The sequence below is a fragment of the Stigmatopora argus genome, chromosome 15 (assembly GCF_051989625.1).
Source record: "Stigmatopora argus isolate UIUO_Sarg chromosome 15, RoL_Sarg_1.0, whole genome shotgun sequence".
Taxonomy (NCBI): domain Eukaryota; kingdom Metazoa; phylum Chordata; class Actinopteri; order Syngnathiformes; family Syngnathidae; genus Stigmatopora; species Stigmatopora argus.
In genome coordinates this window covers 864,778-876,891 of record NC_135401.1, presented here as the reverse complement: position 1 = coordinate 876,891, position 12,114 = coordinate 864,778, and the positions used below count along the sequence as shown (strand labels likewise).

At 47.7% G+C, this 12,114-nt stretch overlaps 1 protein-coding gene across 1 annotated transcript; it reads right to left on the bottom strand.

Annotated features, from left to right (window-relative positions):
• Positions 1-10,188, bottom strand: eif2ak3 (eukaryotic translation initiation factor 2-alpha kinase 3). Its single transcript, XM_077620951.1, has 17 exons — positions 10,060-10,188; positions 7,394-7,588; positions 7,195-7,325; positions 6,888-7,128; positions 6,634-6,805; positions 5,834-5,959; positions 5,623-5,745; positions 5,334-5,560; positions 5,001-5,110; positions 4,792-4,914; positions 4,571-4,720; positions 4,081-4,498; positions 3,414-3,587; positions 3,139-3,333; positions 2,949-3,050; positions 2,792-2,854; positions 1-1,825 (listed from the first exon to the last, which is right to left on the bottom strand). The coding sequence occupies exons 2-17, from the start codon at positions 7,571-7,573 to the stop codon at positions 1,616-1,618; spliced, it is 2,745 nt and encodes a 914-aa protein (XP_077477077.1). The 5' UTR covers positions 7,574-7,588; positions 10,060-10,188; the 3' UTR covers positions 1-1,615.
• Between the last annotated feature and the right edge of the window lie 1,926 nt (positions 10,189-12,114).

The window sequence follows — 12,114 nt, the reverse complement described above, 5'->3', positions numbered from 1 at the left end:
TGTTTTCCTGAACAGTTTTATTAAAGTCAGACTTGTAAGAAGTCTCGTTAATAAAGGCCAACCCCAAATGGATTGTATCGACAGCATGGAAATATAAATAAAAAGCAAAAAAATAAAATAATAATTGACATATTTACAATCATGGATGCGGATTATTTCGTTTTTTTTCCTCCCCTCCAACCGATTCTCTACAATAACAACAAAAAAACGGCAACTAAATGTTCAAAACATCCGGCATATTCCAGTCCAAATGCCCCGCCTGAATCCCAAAAAATCTAAATGACAAACATTGGGATTCAATCTGAATACAATTGGAACAAATAATAACAGTCAAAGAAAAATATGTCTTTCCTGGAAAAAAATAAGGTGTTTTTTTTTTGGTCCTAACGTGACAAGTTTTGGGCAAAAAAATTGAAAAGACTCAAACCCCTTAATATTACAATTCTAATCTCATAACTTTGTACGATGCTATAACGACAGAATAAAATAAAAATACAGTTCCTCCCTCTCCATTGGTCAACTTTTTCCATGATTCACAGCCTAAAATCCAACTGCTTCTGAAAAAAAAGTTGACATGTGCTAACAGTAGTCAAAGTCTGTCTTTTAGTCCGACGGGAACGAGATCCTCCTGAGGAAAAAACAAACAAAAAAAACAAAAAAACTCCAAACTGGACAGAGGAGAAGGTTCAGTTAGTTTGTTTGTGGGTTTCTTGGGGGTAAAAAAAAAACCCTAAAAACTCCAAACTGGAACAGAGAAGGTTCTGTTAGTCTTTTTTTTTTGGTCTTTCAAATCAGGCATGCGCGGCTGAAGGCCTCTCTCCTTCTTCTTCTCCTTCTCCTTCTCGTCGTACCTGAGTTGGAGCGCGCAATGGTAACGGAGAAAAACCGCAAAAAAATGGGGAAAAAAAAAGAGGCGGAGCCTGCCATGGTGACGGATGGGAGGAAAAGCGCAGATCCAAAAACCAAGAAAAAAAAAAAGAGTCCTGGAACGAAGAGCGCTAAGGCGTTAACTCGGATCAAAGCTATTTCCTCTTTAACGGCGACAGGTGTCCCATCTGTTTGGAGTGGGAGGGTTGGCAGCGAATGAACGCTGTCCGCCGTCCCGCTTGAAACGCACATTGGACGTCTACGGGCGCTAAACTGCTTTCAATTCCCCACCCGAGCACTTAAAAGGCGTTTTTTTGCCCCCTCTGACCGACGTGGCGGCCATCTTGGAAGGGTCAAAGTCTCCATTCAAATGGACAAATTCCAACTAGCTTACTTGCTCAATGTCAAAGCATTTTGGCAGGACTCGACGTCCAATCCATTTAAAGTGGGAGAGCTGACAGCCAATGAACATTCACCCCTCCCAGGCCGAACCAGTTGGACATCTAGCACCGTCAAAGGGGCTAAAAAATGTAGTTTTTTTTAAACAACTTGTTTTTAGGTTTAGTTTCTATATTCCTTTGAATAATCTTGCATGTTTTTTTCAATAATTTGTCAAATGGCATGATTTTCTCTCGATTCCTGCCAAAGTGGCGGACGATTGGACGAGAACCAAACCTCCGCTTCTCCGAATCTTCTCGCCGACGGGCGCTAAAACTCCGACGAGGAAAGAGTTAAAAAGGGCGGGACGTCAGGTGGGGCGGGTGGGGGTCCGTCCCGCCCCCCCGTTGCCCGAGGAGGAGGACGAGGAAGACGAGGAGGAGGCGCTGTAGGTGCGCGAGCGCTGGCGGGCGGCGGCCGGCGGGCACGGCAGCTCGCGGAAGAGCGGCAGGCCGGTGATGGCGGCCGCCTCGGGCCGCTGGCCGGGGCTCGGCGACAGCATGCTCAGCACCATGGCCAGCTGCAAAAAGAGACAAAGCGTCAAAACGTCGTCTTCGCTTTTGCCGGATAGGCCCCGCCCCATTTCGACGCACGGGAAGGGCGTTTCATGAAAGCCCGACAACGGCTTCTGAAAAAAAAAATTGGCATTTGACTTCAAATAGAGGAAGGAAAGTTACCTTTGCAACATTTTCTGATGTTAAGGAGACCATTTCCCGTACAAAAATATAAATATTAGCTTTCAGAGGTCACTTATTGTGAATATTTGCCTGCTTTTAATGAAAAAATAATGAATAAAATGACAAAATAATTTTGTTCTTACCATTTTTGGGTGTTTCTTACATCTGTCAATCAAATTTGTAAGAGTTTTATCATTCTTAAAGGGTTTAGTTCACGGGTGTCAAAGTAGCGGCCCGGGGGCCAAATCTGGCCCGCCGCATCATTTTGGGCGGCCCGGGAAAGTCAATCATGAGTGCCGACTTTCTATTTTAGGATCAAATTCAAATGAAGAGTATAGATGTATAGTATTAAATTTCCGGATTTTCCCCCTTTTAAATCAATCATTGTCATTTTTTAATCCATTTTTTTCTGTGTTTTTAGTTCAAAAATAGTTTTGTAAAATCTAAAAATATATACAAATATTTACTATTTTCCACTTTAATATGGAACATAATGATTAAAAGAGATTTTCCCTTACTACTTTTTTTAGATCTATAAAAAACAGAATATTCAGGACTTTTGATCCAGTTCTTTTAATCCATTTATAAAAATATATATCTAAATATGATATCTAAAATGGTCCGGCCCACATGAAATCGAGTTGAGATTAATGCGGCCCGCGAACCAACCCGAATCTGACACCCTTGGTTTAGTTGGTCATCTTTTTGAGGACCGTTAGAGGATTTACATCAATAATAAGGCTCAATTTTCGAAAAATCCACTACCATTACTCCCCGTTTCCACTAGAGGACGGCAAAGCAACACCAACCTCTTCCGAGTTGTTTCTGGAGAAGGACTCCGGGAAGCACAGCGAGCGCACCTCCGTCAACGTCTGCAGGACACAAAAAAAAGGACATAAGTTTCACGGGGGGGAAAAACGTTTGGCCGGCCACGGAGGTCCGGCAGATGGGCGACGAGGCGCTCACCCTGACTCTTTCCATCTGCGTCCGAAAAGGGTAGAGTAGCTCGAAGAGGATCAGGCCCAGAGAGTAAATGTCCACTTTGTGCGAGTACGATTGTCCGGAAAGCTGGAAGGGGGAGGAGCCACAACAATTAACATTGGGATGTGCCGCTTTTCAAGTGGAAAAAAAAAAAAAAAATGAAACGTTCACTGACCTGCTCGGGGCTCATGTAGAGTTTGGTGCCGACCTGCCCGGTGTGGCGCGTGAGGAGCGGCGGCGGTGGCGGCGGCGGCGAGGGGAGGGCAGAGCATTGGCGTTGGCGCTCGTCCTCCTCGTGCTCCGTGGCCGTCACCAGGCCCAGGTCGCCCACCTTCACCACGTCGTCCACCGTGAAGAAGATGTTGGAAGGCTGGAAGGGGCGGGGCTAGATGTAATGAACTGGGAGGGGTCGGAGGTCAGCGCCTGGGGCGGGGGCGGAGGATCGCTTACCTTGAGGTCCCTGTGCATGAGGCCCTTGGCGTGCAGGAAGTCCACGGCCTCGGCGATCTGGAGGAAAATGTCCAAGCAGTGCGGGCGCTCCCTCTGCTCGGGGAGCCGGCGCCGAGACATCCAGTCCTTCAGGTTTTCCTTGCGGCACAGTTGCATCTGGATGTACAGGTAGACCTGCGCCGGAAAAACAACAACGACAACAATTGTTATTTACCATATTTCCCGCACTATAAGATGCACCTGCAATGAATGGCCTCATTTTGATCCATATATAAGGCGCATCATAGTGGGCGATTTTGTAATTCAGCCACTAGATGGAGCTGAGCTAATACAATAATGAACTAATAAGTCTTTTAGTTGCGCATTATAGTGCGGAAAATACAGTAGGTGACAAAATTGAGCATTTATCAATATTTTTGAATTTCTTTTACATTTTTATTCAGGTCGACCTTGAACATTACGTGGGGAAAAATGGGGGGGCTGAAAATCTATTTTGTTTTAAGATGTTTTTAATAAGATTTTAAAAGTGGGAAAATTATTATTATTATTTTTAATTATTCATTTTAAGAAGCTGAAAATCTATTTTGTTTTAAGATGTTTTTTTAATAAGATTTTAAAAGTGGGATTATTATTTTTTTAATTATTATTCATTTTAAGAAGATCTCACCTTCGGAGAGGGTTGCGGCCGCTGGGAGGGAGGAGCCGGGTTCGGGGGCGGAGCCAGGGCCAGCCAATCGGGTCGAGGGGTTGAGGAAGAGGCGGTCCGGCCGCTCTCCGTCTCTGGGTTGGCGGAGGACCGCCCGGCGTCCTCCCCGCCGTCAGACGTGTCCGCGGGGCCGTCGCCGGAAAGCGGGTCTCTCTCTTCCGGGTCCCGGTCTCGAGCCGAGTCCTCGAAGACCACCTCGAAGGAGGACGAGGTCAAGTCGGACGGCCACGGCGGCTGGCGTGGCCAGCCGGGATCCGTAGAGTCGGGCGCGTCCGGGAGCAGGAGCGAGGACGTCTCGCCCGAGCACGATCCCAACACGGGCACTTTGACCGACAGCGCCTCCGGGTGGTCCGGGAAGCTGGCGGGTGACTCGGTGGCGCTGGAAGACCGCCAAAAAAACCCATTAGGTCCACTCGCGGTCAAATCAATGTATTTTTTGCATCCATCTCACCTGTTGTCCTGCAGCCACCTGTGGTCCATCTCTTCCTGCCAGCCCTCCGGGGGGCTCTCCTGCCAGGCGTTGAAGTAGCGGATGATGCCGGGGTGCTCCAGCTTGGCCAGCGCCTTCACCTCCCGCATCACCTTCTCGCGTGCCACCTTCCTAAAGGCGGGTCGGTGCCACGAGGGAAAAATTAAAACCACGGCGAGTTGCCGGGGGTGGGCGGGGCCTACCTGTCGGGCAGCCGGATCCTCTTGATGGCGTAGTTGCAGTCGTCCACTTTGTTTCGCGCTTGGAAGACCACGCCGAAGCCGCCGCGGCCGAGGCACTGCACGGGCTCAAAGTCCGTCAGGTACCTGTGGGAGGAGGCGGGCGGGTTCACGTCGTCAATTGCCGTGGTAACCCCCTCCCGCCCCTGCCGTGGGAGGCGCGGCCTGGTTACCTGGACACGTATTTGGCGGGGCGTGTCTCCTCGGGCGCCGGCTCGTTGGATTCCACCGCCTCCAGGTCGCTCTTGTCCGTCTGGCACTGCGTTTCTGACTCCTTTCGTTGCTTGGAACAAAAAAAACCAAAGGACAATTTAACTGAAATGCGGATTTTGGCCAGCAGATGGCGCCCAAACTACACATTGATTCTATGCCGCTATTTTTTTTTGCTTTCTGCTGATTTTTGAACCTTCCCGGGTGACCTTTAAAGTTCCCTATGAACTCATTGGCCGCCACGGAAGGCGGCGAACGAATGGAAATGGAGCAAATTGGAGTTTTTTTTTTCTTACTCGGTTGCCGACGGGCGGCGACGGGTGGAAGAACTTGCGGACGACGTAAGTGGTGGCGGCGATGCAGAAGACGATGGTGCCCAGCATCTCCTTCCACCAGGGCAGCAGCAGCACAGGGTCTTTGTTCCTGGGACGCTCGGGTCGCGAACCGCTTCTTTTGATCACGCTGACCGCGCTGTCCCGCTTGGGCCGGTAGCGCTTGGCGTAAGGGTAGTAGTAGCCATTGTCTGCGGGGAAAAAAACATGGCGGTGAGTGAGGACGCTGGCAAACGGGACCGGGCGGTCTCACCGTAGGGGTACTGCAGGATGGACAGCGCGCCGTTACTGTACTCGTCGTGCGAGAACTTGTCGTTGTTCAGGCACTTGTCGAACTCGTCCGAGCCCACCAGGGCCGGAGTCCGGGACGGGGAATCTGCGGCGGCGGGGACCAAGGGTGGGAGTCAAGGTCGGCCCGTCCGAAAAATAGGGGGGGAGGGGCGCCCCAAGGTCTGCTCACTTACGTATGAGAGGCTTCCACTTGACGATGGGGAGAGGGACCACGTCTTTCTGGGACCCGATGGCTTTGGACGGGAACTTTTGGGACATCCTCACTGAGGACTGGAGGTACAGTTGACCCTGGAACATTCCTTACAGGAGAAAATAAATGGGTTAGGGCAAGGGTGTCAGACTCGGGTGGGTTCGCGGGCCGCTTTAACGTCAACTTGATTTCACGTGGGCCGGACCATTTTAGATAGAATATTTAGATTTTTATTTATTTATAAATGGATTAAAAGAACTGGATCAAAAGCCCTGAATATTCATTTTTTTATAGATCTAAAAGAATGTTTATTTTAGCTTTTTTTTTCTATATATTTTTAGATTTTACAAAATGATTTTTGAACGAAAAACACAGAAAAAATGGATTAAAAAATGACAATGATTGATTTAAAAGGGGGAAAATTTTAATATACATCTATACTCTTCATTTTAATTTTATCCTAAAACAGAAAGTCGGCACTCATCATTTACTTTTTCGGGCCGCACTAAATGATGCGGCGGGCCAGATTTGGCCCCCGGGCCGCCACTTTGACACCCGTGGGTTAGGGTTAGGAATTTCTTTCTCCGGTGGCCTATCGATACCCTGACTAGTTGGCCAGCTAATCACAGGGCACAAAGAGACCAGCAATTGTAGTCAGGGGCAATTTAGCATCCAATTAGACTAGCATCCATGTTTTTGGGGATGTGGGAGGAGATCGGAGAACCCAGAAAAAATAGGTCTGTATGAGTAAAAACAACTTATACGAATGTATTTAGTAGTTACCCAGGTACACGCTGGACCCCAAAGCGCCCTGGGATTGGCCGGGATCGTCGCGGAGGTCGTCGTCGCTCTCTTCCGTTTCCGAGCGCTCGCCGTAGGCCGTGTCGTCGAACAGGCTGATCGGGGAGACTTTGCCCGGCTCCACCAACCAGGCGGAGGCGATGGGGGTGCAGAACTGGAGGGAGGGGCCACATTATTTACCCACCGGGACTCCCCACGCCGTTCGCGGGCCCGAGCGGAACGTTGCTGCGACTCACCTGATGTTCCCAGAGCAGCCGTCCATCCGGCGCGGCGCCGAACGCCATCACCTTCCAATCGGGGATGGAGACTTTGATGACCGGGTCCGGGCGGCGCTCCGCGGAATCCCGCGGGAAGATTCTCCGCCGCGCCCCCCAGCGAGCGGGGTCGTCGTCGCCGGCCCGCCCCTCCAAGAGGTCGATGGGCGAGCGCGCCTCGGGGAGGAACTTCACCTCGAAATTCGCCACGCTGAAGTTCCACCTGGGAAAAAAAAAAGCCATGAGCGTGGACGCCGTCGTCGCCGCGCTGGCGAGAAAAACGGCGTACTTTTCGATTCCGGAGCGAGGCCGGATGGCTCGCACCGTCTTCTGGGTCCGGTGGAGGAGGAGCACGTCTTCGCCGTCCGTTTCGTCGCCGCCCCAGCGGCTGCAGCCGCCGGCGGAGCAGATGTAGAGGAGCTGGGGGGTGGAGTCTGGGTCAGACGGGGTCGGTGGGTGGGCGGGGTTTTCCGACGTGGAAGCCTTACCTTGCCGCTGCGGGCGCCCAGGCCGTAGGTGGTGACGGCCTTGCCGCCCACCAGGACGGTGTCGTCGGAAACGCGGTGCGACGACTCCAGCAGGGACTCCACGCTGAAAGGCACCGCCTCCATGCTCTCGCGGTCGCGGTTCCACTGGAAGAGGGCGCCGTCCAGGGACGGGATCACCATCCTGCTGCCGAACACCTGGCCACAGGGAGGGGGCTTGTTTCTATGGCAACTACTATTTCAGCCCCGAAAATATTTGGGGCAAACCGAAAAAACAACAACTGAAAAACTGACCCCACCCACGCAAAAATATACGTCAGAAACAGTTAAAAAAAACTAGAAGAACTGCAAAAAAATGAAATATCGCAAATAACATAACATAACAGATAGTGAGTAAACTACAAAGTCTGAAAGACTACAAAAACCTGGACATCTGAATGCAAAAAATTCCTAAAAATTCTCCCAGAAAATATGAAAAATGGCAATAGATTGGAAAACCTGAACCCCTTAACTGTGAAAAACTGCAAAAGAAAATTCATATTTTACGCGGGTCGTTTTCCACCCACATACGGAAGGAATTTAAGACTTCATAATTGGCTGCCACTGGGGGCGCTAGACGCCCAATCCATTTGAAGTGTGTCTAATGCGTTCATCTAATTCTGATTAAATGATCTTTTAAATTCCAGTCACAGTGGCCATTATGAATGAAATTAAAATGAGTTAATATGATTATATTATCACTTTTTGAGCGTCTCATTTCTCGAGCGATGACATCATGACCTCACCCAACCCCCCTCCCACAGACCCCCCGTCCTGACCCCCCCCTAAACGCAAGGCTATTTGTTTTTCTGCAGACAAAGCTGCTTTCCATTGGTGGAGCTCAAATAAAGAGCGAGGCGAGAAATGGGCAGGGGGAGCGGGAGGGGCGGCAGGTGACTGGCTGCCTCCTCCCGCGGAGCGTCGCAGGGAGAGCCAATGGGGCGGCGCCGGAGACGGAGCCCTCCCCGACCGTAGCCTAATCACCGAGCAGAATGCCGGGCTGGGCCGTGGCGGTGCCGATTGGACAATTTGTTATAGTTAAAAAAAATTACATTCATAAATAATAATAATAATAGAGTCGTTCAATGGATCGGCCGCCTAATGCTGTCAATGGCGTCCATTGTTGTTGTTTTCTTTGGGTACTCGTGGGTCACTTCTCGCTGATTTTTGGTCGCTATGGGAGATTCCTGTACATCTTTGATCATTTCCTGTTTATTTCTGGGTCACTTCCTGTTGATTCTGGGGCACTTTATGGCTCACTTTCTGATGATTTTGGGTCACTTCCTGGGCTTCCAATTGGTTTTGTGGCACTTGATCACTTCCTGTTGATTCTGGGAGATTTACAGGTCACTTCCTGTTCAGTTGTCACTTCCTGTTGATTTTGGACCACTTTGGGCTTGTTCTCTGATGATTTTGGGTCGTTTTGTGAGGATTTGGGGGAATTTCCCCAGTGGCTTCCAGTTGGTTTTGCGCCACTTCCTGTTGATTTTGGGAGATTTATAGGTCACTTCCTGTTCATTTTGGGGCACTAACTTCCTGTTTTGGTCCACTTCCGTTGACTTTTCTATTAAATCCATTTCAACTGAGAAAACTGCTATTGACTCATCATGTCTAAATGCCATTGACGGCCGTCCAACCCAATTTCCTCGGGGGGTCGGCAGCGATTGTTCGATTCCCGCGAAAACGGATCGGACATCTATCGCCCTCTATGGCAGCTAGCGAGTTACTACAAAAAAACATTTTAAAAGCCAATCTTTTTTCCCCTGATCTCGATCACAGCCAGTCCTCCCATTTGGAAACAAATTGGACACCGCCGTGAAAATCCTGGCCAATCTCGAGCGCCGTCTGCTTTCGCCGGCACTTAAGCCGTCTCCGACCGCGCCGGTGCGCGCAACGCAAAACCTCGGCGGCGCGGAACAAAAGCGGAAAAGCCCCGGGGGCGAAACGGCGCCTCTTCACGAGGGGGAGGGAGACTCGGCGCCTTTCCCGGCGGAGGCGACGTTGACGCCCGCGCCGCTCTTCCGAGTGCAGCGAGTTCGTGGGGGTCCGTGGGGAAAAAAAAAAAACATGCATCTTTGACCTCCAAAGTACAAAAGGATATCTCGCTCTATATATGGCATAACTGGCCAATCATAGTTCTGCCGTCCAATTAAATGAGCTCATCACTAGTGGACGTCCAATCCATTTAGACGGATTGTGGACATGTGTCAAAAGCAACCCACGAGTTAAAAAAACACAAACATTTTCAAGCAGCCTTCTCCCCCGCCAATCGGTTTATCACTGCTAGACGTCCAATCCATTTGATCTGGGAGTGTGGCAGTAAATTGAGGAAATCATCTTTTAAGATTGCTTTGACGGTAACGTCGCCCCCCGCCAACATGGCCGCGTTCAAGGCATTTCAAGCGACTGCGGAAGCATGAAAAAGCCTTCTTTTGCCCCTACTGCGGTGGCGGCCATTTTGGAAGGGGCAAACTTGCCATGGAAGTCAATGCATTAACATTCAAATGAATTCGCAACTGGCTTAAAAGATGACTTGGCAATTGTTATTTACTCATGGGTTGCCACCGACGGGACTGGACGTCCAACCCATTTGAAAAGGGAGTGTCGGCAGCGAAGGAAGGTCGACTAACCTCGGGTTTGCTGAGGCTGGACGAAACCAGGCAGCCGGAACCCACGTCCAGGTCCCACTGCTTGCGGCCGTGATTGTGAGGGTCCAACGCCGAGATGCGCCCGTCCAACGTGCTGATGATCACCAAAGACCTGCGCCACACGGGAAAAAAAACGTCAAAACAATCGCACCATCATATTTTTCGACATGTATTTGCATTTTTAGTTTCGCTTCAAAAAACACAACGCTTATGTTTTTTCAGTATTTGCTTCCTTTTTCCCACTTATTCTTTTTGTTTGTTTGTTTCAGTTCTGAATTTGTACTATCATTGTGTTTTTATTCACATTAAAATAGATAGTCACATTTTTATTTATTTATTTGGGGTATTCATTTTCTTTTCTTTCTCGAATTATGATTATTTTTTAAAAACATTAGGTTCTGATTTTTTTTGTATATTTCCTTCTATTTTTTTCTCCTTTTTTTATTAATTTCCTCCATTTTTAAAAGTTTTTTTCATTATTGTATCTTTATTTACATAAAAAAATGTAATTTAACATTTTTATTACTTCGTTTTTGTTGTAATTTTTTATTTGGTCTGATTTATAAAGAACAACATGTAAATTTCTAATATTAAGGGCGTATTTATGATTTTTTTGGGTCTATTTCAATCTATTTAAAAAGATATATTTTACTAGTCTTCACTCTGATTTAATTACTATCATAATTGTATCTTTTTACATAAAACATATCATTTCACAATTTTATTACATCTAGTTTTGGTTGTGATTTTAATATTTTGTCCTATTTTCTTGTATTGGTTTGATTAATAAAGAACAACATTAAAATGTGTATTGTTTTTAATCAGTCTCTTGATATTCATTTCAAAAGCTATATTTAACTTGACATTGATTTCAATTTGTATCCCTTGACGACGGCATTTGTCAAGTTGTCATCCAATTAGTCAAGCCTTGCTAGCAAAGTTCAAACAATGGCAAACACGCTAAAACACCATCAAAGACACCAACATCACCGCCCCCGCCTTTTTTGAGGGAAGGGGGGTCTTGCTCCCGGCACCAGTCTTGCTAAGAAAAACATTGTCTTAGCCGCCAATACAAAAAAAGAAAGAAAAATGAAGCATCCCATTTCCATTGGCTGCCTTCGCCTGGCAAAAAGCCGAAGCGGATTGGCTGTTGCCAAGCAGTGGCTTGAGGACCCGCCCTTGCCCCCCCCCCGCGTCGCCGTAAAAAAAGAAAAAGAAGAAGCCGCTTGGTGCCACGCTAACCGAGTAAAACCACAAACCGCCAAAAAAAGAATCAAAATAATAAATGCAGTGTTTACAAGTGGACACCAAATAATTGATGAGGTGGGAAAAGTTGAAAGCGCAACCAAGCGATGACTCCTCCCCAAAGACGTTTAGGCCAATTAAGTCAGTGAAAGGCGCGAGGCGTCCAATTTGAAGTGGGTGGGATGACTGGCAGCAAATATTGAAGAAAATGGAACAAAAATCCAAGAAAAAAACACTCAAAAACACCTTTAAAAGGGCAACAGACCTTTAAAACAAAGCAGAATGTAAACACGTGATGGAAATAGAAATACAAAAAAAAACATGAAAAACTGCTCCAAAATGAAAACCGTAGAAATTTTTCAAACTTGTTTTTATTAACGATTTTCCTGGCTTTTATTTTTATTTTTTGTTCCACTACTCACCCAAATGTTTTAATGTTATTATATAGTGCACTTTTAAAGTTTTATTGTAATTAATTTGGTTGGTTTTTTTGCAGGTTTTGCCTTTTTTTTAATCTCATGTTACTGGCCATTTTTTCCTGTTTTTCTTCTTTGTCTGCATTTTTTTTGCCTTGGCGATTTCTACTTTTTTCTACAATTTTTCCCTCCATTTATTTCATTTTTATTCATTTGATCTCTCACCAAAACACACGCCAGTCCTCCCAGTTTGAAAAGCTTCGTCAACGTCTTTGTTAGCGCGGCGCCTGGGGCTAGCTCGCTGGCTCGCGCCAATTACCCGGCGCCTCGCCCGGTCGCTCCTCGGAGACGAGCGAGCGCGCTAGCGCTAACGCTA